This window comes from Solenopsis invicta, chromosome 6, assembly GCF_016802725.1.
Source record: "Solenopsis invicta isolate M01_SB chromosome 6, UNIL_Sinv_3.0, whole genome shotgun sequence".
Taxonomy (NCBI): domain Eukaryota; kingdom Metazoa; phylum Arthropoda; class Insecta; order Hymenoptera; family Formicidae; genus Solenopsis; species Solenopsis invicta.
This window is the reverse complement of record NC_052669.1, coordinates 7,429,288-7,456,840: the sequence shown is the minus strand read 5'-3', so window position 1 is coordinate 7,456,840 and position 27,553 is coordinate 7,429,288. Positions and strand designations below refer to the sequence as shown.

Here is a 27,553-nt window from a genome sequence, read left to right as displayed (position 1 = left end):
ACGTGTCTTCGAACACCCATCGACCGGCCGAGGGGCACATCGATAAAAAATGGACGGTCCCCTCGCGGTTCAATCTCGGATAACCGCGTGATAAATCACGATGCGTAGAAAAAAAAAGCGGTTGGACGGTGTTTCACTCCGTGTAACGTTTAATTGAGCCGTTCGTCGCGCGCACGTGAAACCGTGCGACGTGCTTGGATTTTCTCAATTGATTAATAATCCTATTCGTGAGCGATGCTGGGTCTCTCTAATCTTATCTCGCTGAAGTATCTGTTTGTTGTAGTGTAGCTGTTTGGGACGGACGACGGTGCTCGTCCAAAGACGCGGGATTATTTGTATCTACGGGAGTAGACGTCACGTACTCGGGCGGCGTGTATCGATATCGGAAATATATTACGGAGAATTACGCGTATCGCGTGGCGTTATCAGCGGAAGTTACCGTTCCAGGGTTATCGGCTTTCCTTTTTCTCGGAACGCGCAGTGCCACTCGAAGGCACGAAAGGCAAATAGTCCGCGGCGACATTAGATTTATGGGCGCGGACTGATTTTCGTCTGACCTGCGTGCTCTCGGCCCGAGACGGATAAGTACTCCGGAGCGATACTGCAGCTTGAGAACGAATACACGGTCAAGTGGTCCATTACGCGCTCCCTTTCCTCCGTTCTTTCTTTCTTTCTCGCATCACCGGACTTCGCTACTTGCGTGCGTAACAAAGAACTCACCACGGAAACTCGCTGCGCGCGCGGTTAAGGGACGACACGGCGAGGGAGGAGAGAAAAAAGGGAAGGGGAAAGAAAAAAAAATTACGGAGGGGTATCCCGTGTGGATATACGGTCGAAGATGTCACAATAGCGGGTTGCACCGCGTGACAGCCGTGCGCGCCACGCGTCTCTTTCCACCCACCCACACACACGCACACACGCACACGCACACACACACACGCACACACACGCACACACACGATTCTCTTTTTTCTTTCTCTCCGTCTCGCCGTTCCTCTTTCACGCACGCTCGTTCTCTTACCCGCCTTCGTCGGGCCGGGGCCCCCCTCCGGGGGCACTCGGGGAGTCCGAGCTCTTACTCCTCGTTTCTTCCTCTCACCCACTCACTCAGTAAAAAGCTCAACTCGTGGCGCGTAAGTGCCGCGAAAAGCTCAGTCGCTCGCGAGCTGCGTACGAGTGCACACCTCGGTTCTCCACGTGCGAGTGCCACGCGCGTCTCCTCTCGACATGTGACTCCTGCGCATCCGCGTGAGGCTGCCTCCGACATCTTCTTCACTTTTTCATCTTCACCCTCCTCTTTCTTTCTCTCCGGATCTTTTTCTTTCTTTTTTGTTTTTCCTCGGTTAATGGTGAAATTCGCTTAGTGAGATGAGGTGAACGCGTGTGTCGTTATACAGGGATTTAAAAGAAGGCGCGCGCGCGCGCGCGGCGCACGCATCTCGAAGATGCACCACTTGATAATGCTGATAACAGTGGCCGCGATGGTCCTCGCACCGGTCGTCGGGAATCCCTTCCTCAACGCAGCGCAAGGTAAATAATTTTTCATCTTTCTTCCGCGCGAGATTTATAAAGTGACAAGCAAAATCGGAGTAGATTGAAAAAACCGTGAATTTTTATTTTTTGCTATTAATAAATACAGTTAAAAATATTATAAAATTCGATGTATTTTTTAAGTTACACATTAAATTTAATGTATATTACTAAATGAATTAATTTACATTAGTTAATTATAATTTAATGTATTAATACATTAATTCATTAAATTTATTAATGCAATTAACTAATGTAAATTAATATATTTAGTAATGTACATCAATAAATCAATATACATTAAATTTAATGTATCTATAACTGAAAAGCATGTGCATAAAATTTAGTGAACTTTTGACCGCACTACATTTACAATAAATCTACATTAAGTTGTTAATGTACCTGCTTAAAATTTGCTTCACTTACATTACATTAAATTCCATTGCCAATTTTTAATGAATGATCGAGCTAAAATAAGACAAATTAAAATTAAATTAAATTAATTAAAACGGAATAAGAATTAATTCTCTCTGTAAAGCTAAATAAATTTTTAATTTTAACATGAACTACACTGTTAAAAATCGGTAGCAGAATTTAATGTGATGTGACGGAAGCAAATTTCAAGCAGGTACATTAAAAAACGTTTAATGTTCTCAAAAGTACATTAAATTTCATGCACGTACTTTTCAGTTATAAATACATTACAGTTAATGTATTGTAAATTTAACGTTTAACTTAAAAACACATTAAAATTTCATGACATTTTTAACAGTGTACCATTCCATGCGCAATTATACGCGGGTAGAGAAATTATAAATATTTAAATATTTAATGACAATTTTTTTAATTGGAAAACGCTTAATGGGATTGTAAATAATGGCGTAGAACTATTAGAGTTAAATGAAATAGAATGCGCCAAAGGTACACAGAGAAAAAGATGCTGTTGAGTCAACAGTATCAGTCTAATTGGAAACATTTTAATTCAATAATAACATTAACGAAACGAAAAGAAAATAAAAATACAGATAATAAATATAATTGAATGAATAAAATATAGTTGAATCAACTACATATATTAATGACAACCTGTGAGTCGATGTTTAATTGAATCAAACTACATTTTAATTCATACTACATTTTAATTCATATTACAGTATTTTTTTTAGTATATATTATTAAGATGTTTATTGTACGCTAAGAAGAAAAAGTTGTTAGCTTGACTAAATTTTTCAACTTGATTAAATTTCTTTAGCTCGAATATTTATGTATTCAAGTTAAAGATATGAACGCTTAAATTTAAATATTTTATGTATTTAGGTCAAATAAATAAATACTTAAACTGAAAAAGTTTAAACGAGTTAAAAAAGTTAGTTGAGTTAATTTTTCCTTTCTCAGTGTAGTTTTTTTTTTTTCTTTTCGATTACGAGAGTCACTATTTTAGCATGGGGATGCGTTATCACCATCGCCAGATGGACCGCCGATAATATTTTTAAGATCAGTCGGCGCGATGTCGCGCGTTCAATGGCGCTTCTGCGCGGCGCGCAAAAATACGAGCCTCGGGACAGATTCATTGAACCCATTTCTCGTGAGAGCGTTCGTCATCCAAACGGCAAGAAGATATCAACGACAACTTCCCGCCACATGTGCGCACGAGCGGCCGTCTTCGTCGCGCCTCCGATCTCTTCTGCGATCCCTTCCGTTGCGCTGATTTTTTCCGTGCTTACGCACCCTGTCACCCGCATGGCGATTTTTAATGTCTCGCCTCGTTCGTCGTTGAAAACTCCTCGCCGTGGCCCGAGGAACGAGCGAGAAGAGGAAAGGGTTTTTTTTTATCGCGCGATTCGAGCTGAGCGCTTCGAGTTCTCACAGATCTGTCGCGCGGCAAAAAGCTTCACTTCCTTCTGTGACATAATCATCCTGTTAAAATTTTTCTCTACGCTACATAAAAAACGAAACAGGTTTAATTTGTTTGTTTTCATAAATTTGGACAATCGAGATAGTACTTCTCGTTTTTTCAGCATTCGCAGATACGACGCTGTACGTTTCCATTCGTCTTAAATACCGACGTTGAGAACGGTGGGAGTAAGATTGAGACTTGTTTGTACGCAGGAATGATCTCAAGAGTTCCTTTGACATCGAGATTAAAGGAGCGAGCTCGGAACACGGAGTATACTTGAAATTAAAAGGAAAAAGAGACTGCCTCGCTCGCCCCGCACTGTCAGCTTATGTCGCAATTATCACCGGTAAATATATGCAGGCTGGCGCGAGATAACGTAAATGTTAACGACATTACGCGCGTTTTCGCATTTCGTCCTCGATAATCGTAAATCTAGCGCAATCGCGAGCGCGACTCGCACACGCTCCCCGTTGGGAGTCTGTTTTATCGAGATGAAGCGCCCCGTTTTCCGACGACACACGGCGCATTTTCTCTCTCTCTCTTTCTCTCTCCGTTCTTACATCTCTCTGTGGTCTCTTTAATCTTTCCTGAAATTTACACGGTGCACGTGCGTGCGTGTGAACAAGGTGTCGCTAACGGTCCCTGGCCTCTCCACCTTCGGCCCGGCCTCGGAGGCGGGTATTTGCGCGTCTGTACAATAAGAGAAAAGGGAGAAGCACAACGTATAAGCGGAGGCATTGGCAGCATAAGTATATTCACAGAGCCAAAGGTGATAACGCGTCGCGATTCTCTTGCTCTCTCGCTGCTCGTTCAATCGTATTTATCGATACGCAACGCGGGGAATAACGTGATTCGCGTTAGAATCTAAGTGGACTAGTGTTCAAGAAAAAATTTTACGTGCATGGGGGCTCCATAAAGTAAAAGATCCACTGTATTCGAGTATCGAATATATAAACACAATGAAAAAAATATTTTACTGATATGAATTTCTAGATAATAAAAATTTATCGCTATTTTTGGTATCTGCTAAAATATTGTTTGTCACATATATAGAATTTAGTAATACTTGCTAGAAAATTTAGGCCTCATTGCCAATGATAGAATCAAATATAACAAGTTGGATTGGCTTTAACACGATTAGATAATATTTTTTTTCTTAGTTTCATAAACAGTTCGAATATAAATTCCGTCTGTAATTGATTAAGTAGCAAACGTATGCCATGTTTGATAACTATTTATCTACCTTTGTTAGTTTTTTGCAGTCAAAAAATTGTGGCTGTCTCGCAAGACCATTTTTTAAATGCAGAAACCAATTCTTTGTTCCATTTACAGCCGCGCGCTGAGAAATTTTATTTTAATATTCTCGAACTTCCCAGCAAACGAAAATAAATTGAAATGGATGGCAATGAATTCATTTCGACGTTTTCGAATTCGCGCCTCAGATTTTTCGAATCCACTTAAATTCAAAAATAATATAAAAATACATTCGAATTCAACATGATGAATAGTTCATTTCGTATTTCAATCCATTTGAGTCTATTTGAATCCAAATATGTTCCGGAAATCTAAAGCGCGAACTCGGACAAATTAAAACGAATCGCAATTTTCAACTCATTTGAATTTATTTTCGTTTGCCGCGGGTTCGTCTTCATTCCCGGCCTTAAATTTAATTTTAATCGAATCATAATTTTAAAGCTCAGTGTGCACGCGTGCATGCGCCATAAATGTGTTACAGCATTATTGGGTCGTTCTCATAAATATCAACCGCGATAGATCTTCCATTCATCATTCACAGCTCTTCCGTTCGCAACAAGCGCGATACCGGGTGTAAACAGCGACGCAATAGACATCACCGAGCACGATTTACATAGAACGCGAATTGCATTCACGTGTCGCAAATGATTAACACGTTACGCGCCGGTTTTGACGGACGCAGGAACGCAGAAGCAATTTATTTGCACGACTGGAAAACGTACGTAATCCGTTGGCACGCGCATTACAAAATTTGCCGCTTGATTTATAGCTACACAGCACGCGCGTGAATGATTATTAAGTCCGTGTGGCATTACGTAATTATTCTATCTTAATGATATACGGCACGACACCTTCGCCGTGTCGGAGAAAAAAAAATCGAATGTTGAATAAAATAGCGACATAATATACGCCAAAAAAATTTCATACGCTTCTCTCTGTCTTGTTTTTTATCGCATATAAATCTGTTTTTTTTTTCATTTATTATTTTCTCTATTCTTATTTCTTGCTTGCATTTTGTATCTTCTTTTATTTGCGCTTATCAATTTTGCTTGTGTAATTTGTTAACTTTTTATTTTTGTATAAAATTTTTTTTTTTTTATTATTCTGTTTGTTAATCCTAGAAACGCTGTCTATCTATTTGTCTGTTTCTTTCTGCCATGATGATGATATCACGTCTAATGATTTTCGCGTTATTATCGCGTGAAATTATAGATATGTTAGCGCGTTTGCATAAATAATAGCGCAAATTATTTGGCGGAAAAACCAGCTATCGCACTTTTCAGCGGCTTAATCGCGAGGAGCGTTAAACGGACCGCTCGCGATTGTAACGATGTCCATTCGGAATTGATCAGCTACGGGGCGTAAAGACCTGCCAGCCGGTGGTCGTTTTACAGGGACCGCGTAAAAGGCGGCGGTATAATTGGCAGCTTGTCGCGCGCACGTACGTAATCCGCACCTTTTAATACCCCGGCCGAGAGTGTCGATCATAATGATTCCTGGGTGTAAATTTGACGCCGGCTACTAGACGCGTAAAATCACCTGGCTGCACTTCGACAAGCGTCGAGCGTGTAATTTCGCGCGTGTCACTCGCCGCAACTGGAAATTGGAGCGGCGAGCGACTTACGCAAGCCGTAATATGCATAATGCGCGAGCACGAGCACCCACACTCGCTCATTCTCGATCGCCGATCGAGATCGATATTCTTAATTAGCCATTAACATCCGCTCCTCATCGCCGCCTCCGATACGCCCGCGTGGACCGATCAATGCATTATTATGCGTCCACTTATGCGTTTTCCAAGTAATTCTAATACTAGCAGATCTGGGGGAGTTCCGCGACTAATGGCATTGTACAATGAGCCATTATACTTTCAAAAGCGCTAGCCTTCATTAAAATATACATATGAATTTCCTGAAATTGGTTCACAATTATCGATATTGGTTATACAAGTTTGTGCGCGCAAAACAAAATGTGTCAACACATTTAAATTGAGAAAAATGGCTAACCGGTCGAAAGCGGATCTCAGTGCTCAATAATAATTTTGTAGGTGAATTTATAAGTTTACATTTACAAGTTTCCTCCGAACTGCGCGCCGCATGTTCGCCGGACTTTAAAAGGCTGGGCAGTTGTTAAGTAGAACAAGATAAATTATTGGCCAATTTAATAATTTTGATGCATCTCTACAAACCCCCCTATCTCGAAAACTGTAAAGAATTTGTTGCGAAAAATATTATCTCGGACAGGATTTTGAACTTTGATTTTTCTGCGTTCCGTGCAAAAAATTATATGTCGTTAATTATTGTAAATAAATTCTGAAATTTCTGTTTCGTAATTACGTATATCGAGAAGAGATCTGAAAATTATTTACACTTAATTTCAATTTTTCATTTTTAATACCACAGCGTTTTTTTTTTTTTTTTTGTAGAAGTTTCGTAAGTTTCGAGATTTTTTATAATACGTTGTCACCCGCGCACCAAACCAATAATTTTCACGTCGATTGCATGTATATCACGCCCGACGACCGGCAATTAAATCGGAAGCACGCACCGATCCGACATTCAGAAATTTCGGGGACACGTGTTAATATCACACGTGCGTTGCAATAATTCGGTCGATCGAAATCTCTCGAATCTCTCGCAAGAGATCTCTTTCCTTCTCTCGTTTCTTCCTTTTCCATTGGTTTTCTTTTCTTTACGAGCAGACCTCCTTTCAACGATAAAACGCAGTCGAAAGCGTCGGTAAGCAGCGCGATGTCTCATTCCGCTCACGTAATAGAAAATAATAAATGGCAACGATGAGCTGTAATAATGATTATCCGCAAAACGGTGATGTAAATGTGGAGATAAAGACGGGAAAGGAAGAAGTCACAGAAATGGTCGGGGACGCATGACGAAGCGAATGCGAGGAGACGGCGGTCTGGGCGAGCATGTAAACTGGATGTTTTCATCGTGAAGAACTTCCTTCGATTTGTTCCTTCGACGCAGTAGCGTCACGTACAATCGTGGAGGAAGAAAAATTCAAGATTTATAGATTGATAACTACGCTTACAATGAAAGGACATAAACGATCTTAAACGATATTAAATGAAGAGTTGATGAAGCGAAAATGAAGACCAATATAGAAAAAAAATTTTATGTCAAATTAATAATTCATTATTTCATATTTTATGAGCAAGAATATAAAATCTTGAAAAAATTTATAATCTTCAACAGACACATAACTTGCTTGCATGAAGAAATTTTATTTTTCGTGTGAGCAAGTTATGTCTGTTTAAGATTATCAATTCTTTCAAGATTTTATCTCCTTTGCTTATGTATGAAACAAATTGTTGATTTAATATTAATTTTTTTTTCTGCAAAGTTACGTTCGTAATAATTGTGCTTCTATAAATACTATTTTTGCGTAAGACGGTTTCACATTTCTAATCTAAGAAGAAGGTAGTGTACCTTTGTTCGACTTTGACATTTTTCATGTACACATTTTATTTTGGTGTCTAAAAATACAAAAACAATTCTAAAATATTCTTTCGAGTGTTAAACATTAATATAAACTTTTGGAGATTTAAATTGTTAGTTTTTTTATTAAAGAAACATTACCTTCTCCTACAATCTGATGATAAAAAATCAATTAATCAGAAGGACGATAAAGAAGTGAATCATCATGATTACAGTTACTATATCAATTTCAAAAGACCGATCGCGCGCTCGCGCTACAATGTAGGAGTCGTTGATCGTAATTAGGAAGATACCGGGAGGGTTTTTTGTGAATTCTACAGCGACACCCGATGGTGTTCTCCGGAGGACCGGTTGTCGCAAACTTTTTGCCGGGGAAAAAAAAGAAAGGAAGAGAATCTGGGAAGACAGAGAGAGATAGAGGACGAAGGAAGAGAGAAAGAGAACGAAGGGGTTAAAAGAGAGAAGGACTGCCAGAAGCCTCTGAAAGACTTCACCATGAAGATTACTTATATGCACTCCTCTGTCGATATATACCCGCTCACGGTGTGTACTGCGCGAGAGGAGAGATAAATAAACACATAAAACCCCACCGTGACAGCTTCACGCCGGATAAAAACATGTCGAGAGACACGTATCTCGATTCCCTCCTCCTTATCTCCCTCTCCGCTGCCGACGATCCCCGCTTGCCGATTTCCTCCTTCTCTTTCTCTTCTTCGTGCTGTAAAATGCTCAGACGCGAGTTTGATGACTGTATTAATTACGTACAGTACAATTTCTCCGTCTACGTGCGCGCATCGTCGGCCTGTCGGCAGCATCTAATTATGCCCTCGCGAGGATTATCGCGCCCATATTTGCGGATAACGACGCGGCGCGATTCGTAATCGCCGATAATGGTCGACAGATTGCGAAAGGTATGGATTTGCGACGGCCGGGAGAATTGATTATGGCACGATTAATGAGTGTCAGCCAGATCCGCAATGGATGAAACGCGTCTTTCATTCGAGAGAGGAATATTTATTTTCAAACTCAATTCTATTCGGTCTCTGCAAAATTCATTTATCTTGCGAAGATTAAGCGTTTAATTTCGCGGGAATAAATTTCTCTCGACTCGTCTCAATTCCGTCTTTTTATTCGCAGTCAAAGAAAGATTTCCCCCCCCCCCATTTATTTGCAGAGAAAATTGGTATTTAAGCTCAAAACTGTGATGCCTCGAGATAAAATTATTATATCGGCACGTCGTTGCACACACAATTTCTCAAGAAATTTTTTTCTGGAGTCAACATGAACATAAATCATATCTGTTGATAGCACTGAGAGAAAACGAAATAGTTTTGGCAACTATTTTTAAATTTTACAACTCGGAAATTTAAGTACATTGTCATAAGAAAGAATAATTTTACTGAAGTATTTAAACATTAAGCTGGATACAGATCTGAAAATAATTTTATTGGATCATCAAAATGATTATGACGAATGTACAAGAATGATGAGCAGTGCTGCAAAAATTTTTGCCATTTTGGCAATCAGTTTGGGAGTCTAACATAATTATCTTGATGGCCTGACAAAATTTTTTTCAAATTTGCATCCAGTTAAATTTTTAGACGCTTTACTTTTTCCTGTGTGTACTATTAATTGATAGTGTGAAATATTTAATTACATTTTACGCAGTTATATAGACTACCTGCACATAAATTGACAACTACATTTTTCTAGTTGAGACAGCTATTTTTAAAAATAAAGCGTAAATTTCTAGTTGCTGACACGACTTTTTTCTCTGCATGCAATATAGCAGAATTATACGGAGTTTGCCTGTTTTTTATGATGATGTCGCAGCCGAAAGACGCAGCTGCGAATGCAGTTATGCGGCCGTGTATGCAACGACGGAGTTGCGGGTCGTGTATACATACGGAGCCGGACAGCATGCGCGAGGGAACGAATGTTGCACGACACATTCCCGTCGATCGACGTCACCTCGGGTCGCTCGTTTAAATTCGTTGAGGAAACGCGCTCGCCTCGTTCCGAGAAGGATTCGCGACGAAGCGGAGAAACGTCGTCGATTCGTCGTAAATTACGCGCGTGAAGACACGCTTATTGTCTTGGCACGCGTGGACCGACATACCGATTGTACATCCGACCGGACAGGATGCGATCAGATACGCGGGGCACATAAGTGATATTGCTACGTAAACGATGTGCATTGCGTAGATAACGCGATGCATTACTGATATCAGTCGCGGTTTTGATTTAATAAGGCGAGCGATCGGATCAAGGTGGTCTACGTTCGGCGGTCCGCGCTACACCTTCCATAGCGATTATAAGATACACGAATAACATAATATTTTTACGACGTAGATTCCCGTTAGAGATTGGCTTAGAAACTACTATGCAAAATATCGCATGCACCGCGTGTAAATTTAGACGAGCCGTTTGAGGATTACGGCGCACAGACGGATTTACTGCAGATGAAATCTGTCATTATCGGCACGGGGCATCGGCGTGCATTAGGCGCGTACGTCGTGGCGTTTGAAAAACAAAGAGGAGAAAAGCAAGAAACAAAGCCACGAGAGAAAACGTCGAATTAAATTTACAACACGTCCCCGGGGCACGGGGTATTATGATCGTGCAACGTGTAATCCACGGAACGGGCACACGTACACATACGAGACCGATCGTTCTTGGAAGGATTCACGAGTATTATGTTGTCGCAAGCGGTTGCGTTTCCTATTCTGTTATGCTAATGTCGAGAGAGAAAGAGAGACACTACAGACTATGAACCGAGCTCCCTCGCCTTCATCAGGCGCATTAATAGCGTTTAAAATGCCACTGGTCTCGCTCCGTGGAATTTTGTATTAGTCAAATTGAATGGTCCACTTTATTATGCGTTGTTTGTCACTTCTCGGCACACCCCCGTCTGCTCCTCTCGTAAAGTCCATTTTTACTATATTATCGTCAATTATACAATTGAAGAATTTCTTACAAAAAATAAACAAGTCCATTTTTTTTAAATCTAGATTATGCTAAATAATTTTCTATCAGTAGCGTCACGTGAACAATTTCGTTCTAACAAGAATCAAAGGAAAATATTTCCGCAAAAACATTCTTTTATATTTCTCTGTGTATAGAGAGCCAAATGGCTTACAGAAGTTTATTATTATTATTATTATTTTAATGAATCCTCGAAATGTTAGTTAAAGATAAAACTTTATTTTTATCCTGATCATGTATCAAGAGAAAAATTAATATATTTATACACAGAGAAATATAAAAGAATGTTTTTTGTTTAGAGTAATTTGTAAGTAATATTTCCTAGTTCCTTTATAATTACTAAAATTTTCGTAAGACCCAAACACGAGTCTAGAGATTTTTCATTTTCTTCTTTTAAATGGATTCTCTTCTCTTAAAAATATTACAAAGTCTACAATCTTGTACTTATATATTTGGAGAAAAATTACAATATTTGAACGTTTGAAACTGGGAAAATTTTTTGTTTTATAAAAATTTAATTTTTTGGGCTCGTTTGATGTTTGTTAGAATCCCTTCCATTATTATACATTTCTACCGTCTCATCTCTTCTCGAATACCTTCTCTCTACGTGCAATTTCTTTTTCTCGATAAATCTCAATGCGACGTCTCTCTGGAAAAACGTCTCTGAAACGTTCAGTACTGCGTTTATATATAAGGCGCACGATTTGAATTGCGTCTGTCGATCCGATGTTTCCCGTCAAAGTCACGAACATTTCGGCTTCTCGGGTAACGCACGACGGGTGGGATAAAGTGAAGGGGGCCCCGCAGTTTAGATCGGTGTAAACGCCGGATGGCCGCGAACGACGCCGGCTATTTTTGTGTCGTCCGCAACAGGAGCCACAAAACGTCGCGTTTAAAGGCGCGACGCACTTGTCGCCGCGAATTTCACGTGGAAACGTCAAGGCCCTTTGTGGCAAGAATTCGATTAAAGGCGCGTCTTAAACGACCCGCGCGAGTTTTTACGACGGCGAGGTGGTTGCGAGTGCACTTGCATGCGTAATGAGTTTAAAGAAAAAAAGATAAGAAAAACGAGAAACGATATAAAATAAAATCTCCGAGTGCGGTCGAAGTCGCGACGAACTTTCGACGCTCTATAATAGTAAACCGTGTTGAGAGCGCGGGAGAATATGATTCAACCTCTACAAATCATCCCGCCGCTGATATATTTTCGGAACAGGCATGAATAACACGGTGACAAACGGATAAGTGCCAGGTGTCGGTGACCGAAACCGATATCTGGCCAAACATTCGTAATTTATACTGTAATAGGAGAACGTTCCTCGAGCACCCTCCTGTTTGCTTAGGAATGCAAACGATCCCTAGCGCGGTTGATATTCTCCATTCCCGACAATATGGGCGTAATTGTAATTCTTCGTAGATGTCGAGAAATGCAAACATCTCGCATTCTAATACACAACTTTACAGATGAACACTTCAGATGATATTTCTAGAAAATTTTGTATTATGAATACGTCCCAGTGTGTTCAACTTGATTTGCTCCGGATGTTGATTGTAAAAAAAAAGGGAAAAAAGAAAGTTCACTCTACACTTGCGTACGCAATCGGAATCGAACGGTTCTTCGAAATGAAGTGGGGAAAGGGAGGGAGCCACAATTTGCCGTTAATTGGTATCTATTAGCTTCATTGTAACGCAGTGCATACGTGTCGGCGCGGTCGGCGGCCCTTACGATTTCAGTCGCCATTCAAAAGGCCCCTTTCACACGAGTCACTTTGATCGAACCCGCATGTTAACCCCGTAAAGTCGTTAAAGATCTTTCACGTCAAACGTTGACACGTTTGGGAGGAGCCGTTGACAACCATTCACGTCAGAAATATAGAAACAGGAATAAACGCGCGCCCCGGCGTGCACGGTACATTACGTGCAATTACGTCACAATCGGGGCGTTGTAAGGGTAACAAACTGTCCATCGTCGCGACAAACTTGAAACTTGAAAATTAATCTTTTTCTCTCGACACGCGAGCTCAACATTCGTCATTGAATGCGAAGGAAGGTTCTCTCTTAGCGAAGGACAGTGTATTTTATTCGATTGTTCGATCCAAGTGACGTGCCGGACATTTCCCCTCCCGGTCGTTTAATAATTAAAGACGCTGGGAAGAAAGGGGGCACACGGAATGTTTCTCGACTGCACGCCACTGCAATCGCTAGATGGAACGGAAACTTTAATATTTAAGACCGCCGGCGAGAGAAACGTCCGCGACGAACGTTTCAACTTCTGTCCTACTTTATTTTTACGTTCTATTAAAAAATGTTACGCGAATACTGTCGATCGGCCGTGCAATAATTGATGTTATCGAAGCGATAAAATGTAAAACTGCGTTGTAAAAATATAAAGAAGGATACACTGTTAAATATTAAATCGGATGTAAATCAATTCCCCGCTTGAGTTAAATGGCACTTCATTATTTTTATGTGCGACGAAATTTATTTTGACACACATAAAACATGCAGTTAAAAGGACAATCTCTTATTTTATCAACTCATTTTTAAGATTGCTTAGCTTCAAAGTATAATGAGTAGCGTTCATATTAATGTATGCATCTAGTATTTAAATAATCAGAGATGGAAAAAAATATTTCAAATACAAAATATAAAATATTGGCAATTAGTATTTAAAATACTAAGTATAATACAAATTTGTACTTTGTGTTTAAAATCAAAAGATTTTGTATTTTGTAATTCAAATACTAATTGCTAATAAAATTTTATATTTGAAGTACTTTTTGCCCTGTAAATAATTAGTTCACTAAACTCGATTCAAATTTAACATCTCTTGAGTTAAATTTAATTGTTTAACTCCATAGTTAAATTATTGAGTAGCAGCAATAGCGTTTTGTCTATAGGCATGATTGAAAATAACATTACGAATTTAACAGTAAACTCTTGTAATTTTATACAAAAAAAAAAAGATGAAATGAATAAATAAACCAACAATAAGTGAGAGGATGCGTACGAGCTCCGATTTTTGTTTTTGTAAGTTGGAATCTTCGAATCTAAATTGTATGTGAGGTCCCCCGCGGGTCCAAAGTTTTGACACTACGTGCCCCTTGTGTAGACTCTTGAAAACGGATCCTTTCCCTTCCACTCTGCTTCTTTTATACTGACGTAATGCAGGACACGAGTCTGTTTCGTGTCGACGGAAAAGTCGGAGGAAAGGTTCTCGAGAGCGTGACCGAGGTTCATCCGACTATAGTTTCCATCTGTTTTCATGATGCGCGAAGCTAATAACTGTCCTTCGTTTCTGTTGCAGAGATGTCCTGCTGCTCGCAGGCTGCTGGCTCTTGTCGGAGTGTGTGCTCCAAGGTACGCATTTTAAATAAGTATCTACGGTATACTGCACTCTCGCATCGCTCTTTCGAGAGATCTTACTACAAGAATCTCTTGAAATTTTCGTATTCCGAGAATAAACACAATACTAATTGTAAGTTTAGTGTGCCAGACTGATCATTACATGCATGATTAATATATGCTTGTATCTACAATCATGTAGCATACACAAAGTTATAGACAACGTGTAATTAATTAAAGATTTCTTTCCTAATACATTGAAAGCGAATGATCGTGATCAAACCACCGAGCAATTCGCTAAAAAAAAAAATCGGAATTGTAAATTCAAAATTAACATTCGAGACTGTATAAAGATACGTCTTTTTCATCGCGATAAGAAATTAGTCGTGACCCTACATCGCGAGATCTATTAATTATGCGCGGGAGGAGGAGCCCCGTGGGAATTTTAAAAAGACAATCTCGACGGCGTAATCGTCCGAATGCGAGATATCGCGCGGTTGATAAATATCCGTGGGCCGAACTCGGGACGATAAAGGACACGAAATATGTTGTGTCCACGATACATTAGGATCCAGGAAATAAAAATGGAACGTTAGAGGGAGAGAGAAAGAGAGAGAAAGAGAGAGAAAGAAAGAAGAGTGGAAATGGATAGGTGGAAAAAAAAGACGAGGAGGATACCTCGTTGCTTCCTTCGATGAGGGTTCCTCGACGTGGGGTGCGTCCCGGCTGCAGCTTCTTTAGAGGTGACTGCGGGGGCCTCTTCTTTCGAAGATAATATCAGAGACACCGAGTGCCCGCTGCGAGATTTACGCGGGACCCCTCCGGGGCGCCCCGCGGGCTCATTCATACGCAAATATTACGAATTGACGCGTTGAACACGGCGGACGTACCGTGCGTTATCAATGATATCGTGTCTCCACGCAGTTTATTCGGGGTAGGGTAGAAAGGGGGGCCGTACTTCGGGTAACCCTTTGTTGATTTCTGATTACGGAATGGTGCACACGGAGAGATCTCGTGTCCATAAAGGATATTTTATTACCGCGGAGGTCGCGATGTGAATTTATTCGTGATATCAGCATATCAATATACTTCAAAAAGCCTGAATCCAAAATGCAAAGTCAGTTGTAAAATTACAAAGATATCCAGCGAAGTTTTCTTACAGGATCTTTTTGACATGAATCCTCTCGCCGTTCTTAACATTTTTTTATCTCAGCGATATATTGCTCAGCTTTATATATATAAAATGTGAGACAAGACACGACGCGAGGTGCAGAAAAACTTTGACAAAGCTGTCTCTCCCGATCGTATTGCTTGACTACAGATGAGTTTCCTTCTTGGCCATTTAGCAGCGAAATAACCGGAAATCGTGACGAAAGCTCTGAGATATGTGACAAGTTATTCTTGAGGTGGACAGGAAGACGTTTCTTCATCCAGAACACGTGGGGTTTTTTCTTCTTCTTATTTGAGTCAACAGTATTTTCGTTGCTTCTTCATTCGCATTTCAAATACATTTTTGACAAGTCGATCTTTTTACCAAATTAATTTTCTTCCGTTAATGTAAAACATGCTAAATATAAATTTTGTTAAAGATAATTCATTATAATAAAATTTTGTGACAAATAACTCGAAAGCGCACAGATATTATTAATGATCTCTACAGAAGCCCAGTGTACTCAATGGTTCGTTGTATCGAAGAGAATTGCAGATAACTACCAATTTAATTAGCGGACCGACACCTCACAGTCGTTTGTGGCATCGTTCGGGAGTTCGGCAAATGAGCGCACGAGGCAAATTATGAAAGCTCGTAGCTCTATTTCGGTATCTTTTGATCTCGCTCAGAAGCCGTCGAGGTCTGATTTATCTGGTCCGTGTTATACGAGCCTCGAAGTAACGTTCATTTTAGATTTTTGCGAATGACAGTATTTTCCAACGTCAATTTCATTCGCGATATCAAAAACAGATAAATGGTAAAATTATTTTGCATTTCTCTCGTGTGACCATCTCATTTCCTACTATTCATTATTAATCGAGAATTGTGAACTTTATTAGATGTATTTTTAGCAGAAAATAAAAATCTGTCATCAGTAGCGTATTTCTTCGCGTTAAAAGCACCGCGAAAAATTTGCCAGTGGAAAATGCACCCTTTTAACATGGCGACGCGACCCGGCTGCGCATACCTCCCAGAATATACCGCGACGGAAATACGTACGTCGTTTTCTCAGCTTCACTTTCACCTCTAACATTTACAATAGCCTAACTTGGCGGAAATATTTCGGAATTATTCAAAGTTGCTTGAAAGTCGAAGAGTTATTTTCAGATGATTAAATTGGAAAATAATTCTTTTATTTTTTCGTATAGTGAAGGAGTGAATAAAAACGCAATCAGAAACACATCAAACATTTAACGTAGCTTATTTGTAGCGCATTGTTATGTTCACAAAAATACGATTTATCGTTTTAGTAAAAGTTGCTAATTAATTAATTAAAAAAACAGGCTAAAAAAAGGTATATGAACAATTGATCGATGATTTACGTTCCGCGGTCGAGTGTGACCTTTGACTGGGCCTATCGCCAGCGCCCGTCGGGACCCACCGCATGTTGATGGATGGTCGTAACTCTTGACCATGATGGACATACCAAGTGGATCCGGCGTGTCCTCGCGGAGGACACCGATTGAATTCGGGATGAGAACGAAACGCGCGAACGATATCTGGCCCCGAGGGCGATTGTCATTCAGTGACCGGCAACAGGAAATCGCGGGACCGGCGTGTTGCATCGTGTCCTTGATTTTTAATGACCGCTAATGCGCCGCAGCGCATTTCGAATTTAGGAAGTCCTCGACACACGAATCAATCGACGTAGACAGTTAAAGTAGTTAACGATTCGAAATCCAATTCATCGAAATAATTCATACATTCATGCAATGAGCTTCGTTTGTCGCCACTTTATTATCATTTGTATTTTACCGTCAAAAGTAATTTTAGATTTCCAAGTCGCGACGTTCTGAAACGGTTTTTATTCGTGCGATAATAGAATCGTAACCTTATCGCTATTTTCAATTTTTTCGTTAAAGTAACATTATCACAATTTTGTATAGATATCCTTGGTAGTCCTGGGCGCCGAGATCGAAGCGAGGGAAAATGCGACTCAACGTCTACTGGAGTTTTGTTCCATGGAACTGGTGAGTTACCGCATGATTTTTATTCCTAAGACTCGATCCCACGCGATCGACACTCGCTTAATTCTCTTCATTCAACTCAGATCTAGATCGGAAGCCTCCTGACAATAGGCACCTTAAACGGTTCAGGATGTTTGTAATGCGATCCACGTTTTTTCATTTCACGTGACGATTTTATGAAAGATGATCTCGGGACTCGCGGTTGCTCGATCAGGTCGATTGTGCCACTTCACTTTCATCTTTTCTTTCATTTTTTTCTTCTCTCTTTTTTTTGTAACTGTCTTTCCTCACGTTCGAATCTTTTCTTTTTCAGTTGGATTTTTGGTCCTGTGTGAACTCGACGTTAAATGGTAAGTATTCTGGGTATTTCTTAGGTACCCAAGTGTGCAATGATGCTGTCGCAAAATATCAAATTATTTCAATTTTTATAGATCTTAAAAGAAATGAAAATTGGACGGGTCGAGGATGCTGCCGGCTCGCTCAGAATCCAACGTGTCGCACGACATGCGCTCTGTCCGGTTCCAAAAATGATCTAAACGAATCCTGCCGACCGAGCGACGAACCTGAGTTTTTCTTCTGTCTGGAAAAGCGCGAGGAGGCCGAACGATGCTGCAGCAATGTTTCCAATGATACGTGCAGGACTATCTGCAAGGATATCTTTTACAAACCTGGAAAACAATCTAACTTGAAGCTGTATAGCAGCAAGGGTTGCTTCCATCAGGTCCCCAAATGCCTGAAGAGCGTGGCCGAAGTGAAGCATGCCGAGGATCCGAAGCAGCGTTAGTTAATATTTCATAAAGAATCATAATTTTTGATATAGACATATCAATAATTATCCAATTTTAATTTAGTCCTGTATTAAAATAATTCTTAAAAAAAAGCATTATAAAATATCATAATTTTTTAATCATTATAAAAATAATATTCTTATTTGACAAGAAAATTAATTTATCTATCTATATACTTTAATCATTCATCAGTTAACCTGACATTTGTTGAGACAGTTCAGTTATTCCAGGTATCATGGAATTTAGTTGATTCTATCTCTGCAGATTTGCACTGCTGCGAGGAAGCCACGACTCCTGTGTGTCTAGATACGTGTCGCAGAACTCTTCACACCGTGACAACTGATCAGGAGATCATGGACGCTTTGGCGGAGAAGTGCAGCCCTGTGTTACCACAGTCGCCGATGTGGAGCTGTTTGCTTAAATCGGGTTCGACGAAGCCGGCGCGATTACCCTTGGACGCTGGCAAACTGGCGTGTTGCACGAAAGCAACAAGGCCTTCTTGTCAGACTTTGTGCTGGCGGGCTTTCCAGGCAGACTGGGAGACTGCCTTGCCACAACTGGACGCATTGTGTCTCTCATCCAGTTTAGAAGGTGAATTGAGGAGGTGTCTCGAAGACGCTGATGACTCCTGCGAGATGGGCTGTTCCGGATTATCTTACTGTGCACGGTTTAACGACAGACCTACGAGCTTGTTCAGGTAAGAATTGTGAAGTCTGATCACCTCAATAGTTTGTAAGTTAGAAATTTGATCTTCAAAATTTGTGATTGAATAAATTCCATTGATATATTCATGAGTAAACTCCGTTGATCAAAATTAGTTTTAAGTGATGTTAGCAAAATTCAAAGTCTCTTACGAGACTTGCACTTGTTAAAATTGAATACTTAATTTGTTAGAACGTGCACGACTGCGGCCGACGACTTGGCCAAGTATGAAGTTGATCAGTGGTCCAGAGGAGATATTATTCAAGGATTAGGTGTGCCTGTACGTGCCGCTCCTTCCTGCCCGGTAGAGACTCTACGTGCAGCGTCTTGTCTTCAGCAACTGCGACCTTGTGAGACTAGAATCCACGAGACGCGACTCTGTCGCGAAGATTGTTTAGAGCTGATGGCAAGCTGCGTGGACTGGAGCGCGCTCACTGGACCTCACACGGCGGTTACTCTGTGCGCCAAGTTGTCGCCGGGCAGACCGGACGCGCCGTGCGTCTCGTTAAGACCGTTCCTGAACGATCCGCAGGACGATCAAGCTGTGATTCATCCTGATGAGGACATCACGACGCCCTGTAAGCAGAATCCTTGCCCGCAAGGCCAACTCTGCGTGCTCCAACCGAACAGCGCTAAGATCTATCGTTGCGTGCCGGCTTGTTCCCTCGGCGAGATGTCAAAGCAATTAGTGCCGGTCGGATCTTGGATTCAGATCCCACGATTTGATCAGCAGGGTTGCCTGAACATCTGCCAGTGCACTACACGAGGTCTGGAAAAGTGCCGCACGCTCAATTGCTTTAATTTCAAATCGTGTTGGGTGCACGATCGGTTCATTCAACACAAGGCCAGCTTTTATCTTGAGTGCAATCCTTGTCATTGCTTTGAAGGCGAGTTTACGTGCTCCAAAAGAAGCTGCGGCGAACTGCGAGTACCGTCCTTGCCCTGTGACTGTCCGCCTCATTACGTTCCAGTTTGCAGTAGACTAGGTTTCACTTTCGCATCTGCATGCTTGGCAAAGTGTGCTGAGTTATCAGCTACCGAGGTAAAGTTCGGCAGCTGTTCCAGCAGAGATCCCTGTATGTCCAATCCCTGCGACAGCTCAGAGAAGTGTGTCCGTAGACCCAGGGTTTGTCTGTACCGTTTGAACAAACCGTGTTTGCAATATGAGTGCGTGCCGATAGACTGTAATCCGCGCGACGAGTCCAGCGGACCGGTCTGCGATCGGGAGAATCGCCAATACTCCTCCGTGTGTGCGATGATTCGAGCTGGAGCCACCCTGAGTTACAGGGGACCTTGTCTGAGAGGGTGCAATCTTCGAGGTCCGGTGTGTGGTATCAACGGTGAGACTTATATTAACGAATGTGCTGCTTGGGCTGAAAAAATTGTTGTGGATTACCAAGGCCCTTGCGTTGCCGTCGGTCTCATAGGGGATCAAGCGAAACCTCGTTGCGGCGACACCGTGCAATGTCCTCCCTTAAAGGACCCGTATTGCAAAGGAGTCACTCCTCCCGGTGCTTGTTGTCCTGTCTGCGGGGGAGCAGCAAGATTGTTCTACTCGAAAAAACAGGTAGATACTCTCAAATAAAAAATGTTTTAATTTTCGAATTATCCTTTAAATTCTTGCGTTATTTCGAGATAAATATATTTTTGTAAATCACAATATTGATCAAGTCGTATAACTTTTAACGAGATGAGTTAATCTTTTCTGAACATTCGTTTCCTTTTTTTTTTTTAATAGCTGGATAGGATCTATTACATGATGGATGAGGAAGCTGACAAGGATTCCGTCACCCTAGAGGCTCTTCTGGTTGCTCTAAGTCGCCAATTACAAGTGGCACAATGCGCTATTCGTGGTATGATGACGCCTGATCGGGATATCTTCATCATCGTACAACCCATTACCAAAAAGTTATCGGCGCTGCAATTGCGAGCTTGCGTGACGGAAACAGAGAAGCTCGTTACCAGGATTTCGGAAAGGAGTCCTCGAATCGCGGCTGAAGTTCCTTTGGGTTCGCTGACCAGAGCCGAAGTGGCCCATGGTTACATTTCTAGTGCCATGAAAATTTGTGCTTGGCTCGCGATGGTTGTCGTTACCACTTTCTTACTAAACGTTTTATCCTGAATTACAATCACGCCAAAAGGAAAACGAAATACACTACCTATTCCGACCAGTTCGAAGCATTTAAAGATATATTTTTAACTGATCGCGAAATAGGTTTATTATCAAGGGATAGTTGTAGCTATGAGCGATTAATTTCGTTTTCTGCCTCGTTCTTGGCACTGAAAGCGTTTTTTTTTTTACCTAATCGCGATGCCATTCGCGGCGACGAATGTCTACAGCGTGTCTCGTGTCTGTGATTCTTCTAGTGCCTTCTAATAGCATACAGCGGAATGTATTTTTAGTTATCAATTAATATTGCCAAAGAGGAAAGAGTGTATAATAAGAGTAGATGTACAAAAATATAGGATTTCCTGTGCGCGTAATTCCGTAATTTCGTTGCGGGTAATCAAGAACTGCTCATATTATAAATTACAAAAAGACTCTGTAAACTTTAAGTTATATACCAGACGTATTGATCGATATTAGTACATCGTGTTTCACATACGTTATTTTTATGCAAAATCTTAAAGCGCTATTTAAAGAAATTAATCTAATTCTCTCGAGTTTTATTATTTAAAAATTTCTTTTTTACTGACAAAAATCAATCTACGATTTTATTAGGAATGCAACTACTATGAATGTATGATTTTTTTGACATATACACAGCGTAGGTGCATTTGAATTTTTATTATATAATAAATTAATATATATATATATATATAAATAATAGAATTCTTTAAGGGAACAATGTGGGTACTTCGCATTTTATTTATAAATATGCGAAAAAACTTGGATTGCCTGCAGTGGTTTGTGCCAATGATATAAATAATGCTCTCATAGTCGTTAAGTATATTTTGTTATTATACTGTCTGTTAAAAACAGTCGTTTGCATGTATAATAAATTTCTAAACTTTTACCTTATGCATCCAATGTATGACATGATATCCTTATTTCAGCATATCTCATCAAAATGATCTCAAAACTTTATAAAACTTTGTATCGACCTCGCGACGCCGTATGAGCGCCAGACGCTTGTAGTTTAATAAGTTCCTCTTTGATGAGCCGGGACACTTCCGCTTTGGCTTTGCTAACCGCTAACTCGCTCGTCGACTCTATTGCCAAGTATAACTTTCTCTCGCCTTCCGGTGGCGTTTTACCAGGCGCGATATACGTTCCTCTCACTGTCAGACCCGCCTCAGAATATTCCGAGATCTGAGCAAGAGCCTCCTTGCTCGTGACTCGCCATCTCGCTTGTTGTGGGAAGTCGTTGATCTCAAGCTCTTCTTCATATTTGCGGAATGTCTGCTCGCCCGTTTCCACATCGCTTTCCACGAGATCTTCCTCGCGCGGCTGATAATTCAATTTAGTATTCAACTTCGCCGCCAGTTGTTCCGCAACTGTCTTTGCCTGTGTAAAAGAAAAAAAAAAATTATTCATATTACATTATTGTAAAGTTATTATAATAATAACAAAACTAGGATTTTACCGTAATAAGATTCGTAGGTCCTGCACCCTTGAGTATGGCTTCTGCTGCTTGTTGAGTAGCGCCTTTCGCCTCGGCACCCAGATTCTTCGCAATATTTATCTTTGACGCCAATCTTCTGGCCAATTCCAACTTATCGGTGGCACTTGGTATCGGCTGACCGGGCACGGTAATACTGGTCGCAGTCGGTTTGGCTATTTCACGAACTGTTCGCTTAGGTGCCAGCATACTCTCGATCTGTTGATCAATATCGTTTTCTATATCCTCGTCGTCGGAATCTTGCAAACCTAAGGCCGCCTTCTGGAATTTCTTTTTCTCGTTCGCTAATGCGGCTTCCGATTCGTCGAATTTGAATCCTTTGCCACTGAATCCACCTCCGGTATGAACTTTCTTTCCATCCGCGGCTTGACGGGCTTTGTAACCTTCCCATAATTGACGTAAAGGTTCTGGGACGGGTACACCGGCTAACTCATGCGCACGTAAAATATCGCCGGCGTAACGTTCTTGTTCCGATGTAATAAAAGTGTACGCATACCTGAAGAGAAAGCACGTAATTACTGTTTCACTTTTTCGAGATTTTGATTAGTCTCGATTTCGTGACGTAAAAGTTTCGATAATCGAATCTCAGTCTCGTCACGTGATCACGTTCATCGTGAATATTTAGGCGGGAAACTGTATGAGCGAATATTTAGTCGGAAAACAAGCTTTAACTTGTTACTGTTCGTCATTTGTTCAAGCCGTTATCATTTTTTAATCCAAATTCCAAAAAAAAACTACGTAAGTACGAGTACTAATCACTTACGTATTATTCATCTATCTATATGTAATAGATATATTATTGATAACATTTTCTAGGATTGAGTAGTTAAAAAGTTAAAAGTTAAATAATAAAGTAAAAAAATTTATAACTTTTAACTTAACCCCATTTTAAATAATATTATATTTTTAACTAGTTATTTAAAAAAAAATAAAACTTTAAGCTATTAACTTTTTTCTAAGTTAAAAATTTAAAAGTAAAATAAAGAAATTATAAAAGAAAAAATACATTCAAAAAATAATATTTCTTTATTAATTTTATATAAACTTAATTTAGAAATAAAATAAATTTATTTGATGATCCATTATAATTGTTTTAAATAATTCAACTTTAAAAACTTGCAAATTTCTAATTTAATATATGATGCTTCTTAAAATTAATTTTTAACTTAATTTATGTTAATTTAGTCTTAATGTAACTTTTAACTAGTTAGTTTTTTATTAATATAACTTTTAATATAACTAATTTTATTAACCATTAACTTTAATTTAATGTAGTTGAAAAAAATATATTAATTCATTCAATCTTGATATTTTCTCTCATAAACATTTGTACAATTAACACGTAAGAAGTTTAATAAGAAATCATAAATAAATCGAAACGAGACAAAAGTCTCGATTTTTTCAAAAGTTTGGTGAAACAGTACATATAGTAAATTTAAAATAAAAGATCATTTCATATTGTAAAAATTTAAAAAGTTCAATTTATCTTACCCTTTATTTCCGGCTCGACCAGTTCTACCACATCTATGTACGTAATCCTCATAGTGATTAGGGCAATCGTAATTAACGACCAATACCAAGTGCTTGACATCCAAACCTCTAGCGGCGACGGATGTGGCTACGAGCAATTTTGTTCGTCCTGCTTTGAAGTCCAATATAGTTGAATCTCGATCGCATTGATCTATACCACCGTGAAGAGACATGCAGGAATACGAAGCCTTCATGAGATCTTTGAGCAACGTATCTGCGTTCTCTTGCTTGTCTACGAATATAATAGTGGAGCCTTTGTCTTGATAATGCCCAAGAATTTCAAGCAACTTGTAGAACTTCTGGTCCTCCTCGAGTACAACCACATGTTGTTCCACATCCTTGCAAACGACAGAACGTCCACCGACCTGTACCTCGACCGGTCTCGTTAGTATTCTTCTAGCCAGCGCCTCCATTTGTCGCGGGAACGTCGCGCTAAATAGCACCGTCTGTCTATCCGGTCTTACATTCTCCATAATACGCATCACCTGCGGCTCAAAACCCATGTCAAACATCCTGTCGGCCTCATCAAGCACTACATACGTTACTCGACGTAAATTGGTCACTCGTCCGCTGTTAGCAGCAAGCATGTCGATCATCCTTCCCGGTGTGCATACGATGATTTCAGCTCCTCTCTTAAGCTCTGCTATTTGCTCAGAAATGCCAGTTCCGCCATAAACGCACACGTGCGAAAGACCCAACGATTTTGTAAATTTTTTCGAATCCCTGCCGATTTGCATGCACAATTCTCTAGTCGGAGTCATAATCAACGCGATTGGTCCGTCACCATCGGCCAACGGTGGTTGATCGAGTATGTGACGAAACATCGGTAACAAAAAAGCTAACGTTTTTCCGCTACCGGTTTTTGCTATACCTATCAGATCACGACCGGACATGATTGCCGGAATTGCCTGGCACTGAATGGGCGTCGGTTTCTCATAACCAAGTTTCTTTAATACTTCTAATTCTTTTTTGGTCACGCCACATTGTGCCCAGGATTTGATGGGCTTAGGACAACCTTTACCTTTCACGCGAATACCTTCCAATTCTTCCTTGTATACTTCCACTTCTTCTGGTGTCATTCTTGCTGCAAATATATATGTATAAATAAATTATTATTTAATTATTCATACAACAGAAAACAAATAATTTATGAAATATATAGAAATATACAAAACAAAATAAATACATATGTATGAACATACCAATCTCAGGCACTTCGACGTAAAAAGACTTTCGGAATGGTTGATACTCTGTTGTAGCATGATCAACTTTAGCTAATTCTCTCTTCTGTTTGTTTGCTATGCCAGCCGCGGTCTCGTGAAGATTCTCACCTTCTTCTTCGCTCGAATACTCCAATCCATCTTGATTTTGTTCAATCAATTCTCCTTTCTGTTTCTGTACTTTTTTCTTAGCTACTCCAGTCATAATGACAACACCACCACTCTGCGATGCAGAATTAGAGCCATTGTTGGCATTTTTCGGAGCTTTGCCATCAACTTTATTCACTTTTCTAACTTCTTCTTGAACCTGTTATTTAAATTAATTAAATGTAAAGTAATTAAATGTAAGTATTACATAAAATCGACGTAAATATATAAAATTATAACAATACATACCTCTGCCATGAAAGCGTCAAGTGGATCAATCTCCTCCTCTTCATCTTTTACCTCTTCCTTCAATTCCTCAATTTCTTCCTTTACACCTTCTTCTTTTGCCTCTTTGTTATTCTGTACCACAGGAGTCTCTTCATCACTATCATCCTCAAGGGACCACTTTTTCATGGGTAGCTGAAGATTTGCCAAAATAGATGTCTTACCGTCTTTTTTGGTCGCTTCAAGTTCTTTCTTCTTCCTTTCTGCACGCCATCGTTCTATCCTCTCCCTTCTCTTTTGCATTTCCAATTCCAGTCTTTTCTGCTCTTCCTCCTATAGAATCATTTGTCATATACAATGCTTGCATCTTAAACTTTTACTTAAAAATTAAATAATTAATATGGAGCATTTAAGTCTGGCTTGATGAGTGCTATTGTGATTTAGAGATTAATTCTCATAATTGTTATAAAATTGTTTATTCCTTGTTCTCTAATATTTATAATATTTAATATTTGCCCTCAGTTATATAAATTATAAAAATAGAAACGCAGCTATTAAGTAAAAATTTATCAGCAAATGTGTTAGAAATTTAATATACACTGAAAATGATTCAAACAGAAGGTCAAGACATTTGTATAACCGAGAACAAATATTACACTATAAATGTTATAAATTAGAGAAAAGAAATAAACAAATCTTTATAACAATCATGAGAATTGATCTCTAAATCACAATGACACTCACATCCAGCTAAGCTTAAATGCTCCATATTAATTATATAATGCTCATGTTTTACTTCATGTAATCTTTCAAGACTCACCTTGTCTAACTTTGTGTGATCAAAAGGTAATTCCTCATTGTCCCCCTTTTCTTTATCCTTTCGATCACGCGAACGAGACCTGTTTGATCGTTCTTTGCCAGAGCGCGAGGATTTCGAGCCTGTAAGACGCTTTTCTTTACTGTCTCCACTAGCATACCGAGAACAATCAATGTCAATAAATTATTTTACGTCACGATTGTTATCGAAAAACATCTTCCATAAATTTGTGAAAGATTGTGAATGAAATTGTGAATTAAATTATGAAGGAAAGAGCATAAACGCCATGAACAATTGTTTCCAATTTAAGTATTGAAACCTCTTTTTGAAGGTGTACCGTTTTCTTTCGCGATCCTTGTCCCTCTCGGAACGCTCTCTCCTGTCGCTCCTTTCCCTTTCTCTGTCTCGCGAACGACTCCTCCGCTCTCGATGTCGTCCCTTGTCTCTGTCCCTTTCTCGTTCCCTACTTCTGGAACGTCGTCGTTTCTTATCGGGTTCGCCCGATCTCGATCTCGATCGCGATCTTGATCTCCGCCGATGATGTCTGTCCCTACGAATATTCGTACGATAATTAAGTTCAACATCACGAATTCGGGATGAAAGCGAGATGCGTGTCATAACCTCAATTCGTTAGAGTGCCACTTACTTGTCGCTACTTCGCACCATATTCGATCACGGATCTGCTACACTATTCTAATTAAATACACACAAGCCTTTGAATAAAACACGCACGCATTTACTCTTAACACTAATTACTGCTAATAAACGTTAATCTAAGAAATATCGGAGCTCAACTTCTAACCGCTTCCATTTGTTTTCACAGAGAGAAAGCGCACCCTGGCACTTGGCAGTTGGCAC

General features: G+C 39.9%; 2 protein-coding genes across 3 annotated transcripts; one reads left to right on the top strand and one right to left on the bottom strand.

Moving 5' to 3' along the window:
• Positions 1-303: 303 nt before the first annotated feature.
• On the top strand, positions 304-22,150 carry LOC120358073 (reversion-inducing cysteine-rich protein with Kazal motifs-like). Of its 2 annotated transcripts, none has more exons than XM_039450772.1 (8): positions 304-1,530; positions 14,429-14,481; positions 17,563-17,646; positions 17,957-17,993; positions 18,075-18,422; positions 18,696-19,128; positions 19,326-20,700; positions 20,872-22,150. In XM_039450772.1, exons 1-8 carry the CDS (start codon positions 1,446-1,448, stop codon positions 21,253-21,255), a joined length of 2,799 nt encoding a protein of 932 aa, XP_039306706.1. In that variant the 5' UTR covers positions 304-1,445; the 3' UTR covers positions 21,256-22,150. The 2 variants fall into 2 exon arrangements, with proteins under 2 accessions (XP_039306706.1, XP_039306707.1); XM_039450773.1 differs by lacking the exon at positions 304-1,530 and adding an exon at positions 9,027-9,047.
• On the bottom strand, positions 22,066-27,553 carry LOC120356838 (probable ATP-dependent RNA helicase DDX46). The gene is made up of 8 exons (XM_039450771.1): positions 27,342-27,553; positions 27,033-27,245; positions 26,699-26,846; positions 25,903-26,211; positions 25,489-25,813; positions 24,248-25,370; positions 22,721-23,252; positions 22,066-22,641 (listed from the first exon to the last, which is right to left on the bottom strand). Exons 1-8 carry the CDS (start codon positions 27,359-27,361, stop codon positions 22,219-22,221), a joined length of 3,093 nt encoding a protein of 1,030 aa, XP_039306705.1. The 5' UTR covers positions 27,362-27,553; the 3' UTR covers positions 22,066-22,218.

Coding starts and splice junctions, on each gene's coding strand:
- LOC120358073 (XM_039450772.1), top strand. CDS start 1,446: ATGCACCACTTGATAATGCTGATAACAGTGGCCGCGATGGTCCTCGCA. Junction 14,482..17,562: donor GTCGGAGTGTGTGCTCCAAG/GTACGCATTTTA, acceptor AATTTTGTATAG/ATATCCTTGGTAGTCCTGGG. Junction 17,647..17,956: donor AGTTTTGTTCCATGGAACTG/GTGAGTTACCGC, acceptor TTTCTTTTTCAG/TTGGATTTTTGGTCCTGTGT.
- LOC120356838 (XM_039450771.1), bottom strand. CDS start 27,361: ATGGTGCGAAGTAGCGACAA. Junction 27,246..27,341: donor ATGGTGCGAAGTAGCGACAA/GTAAGTGGCACT, acceptor GAATATTCGTAG/GGACAGACATCATCGGCGGA. Junction 26,847..27,032: donor AAGGATCGCGAAAGAAAACG/GTACACCTTCAA, acceptor TCGGTATGCTAG/TGGAGACAGTAAAGAAAAGC.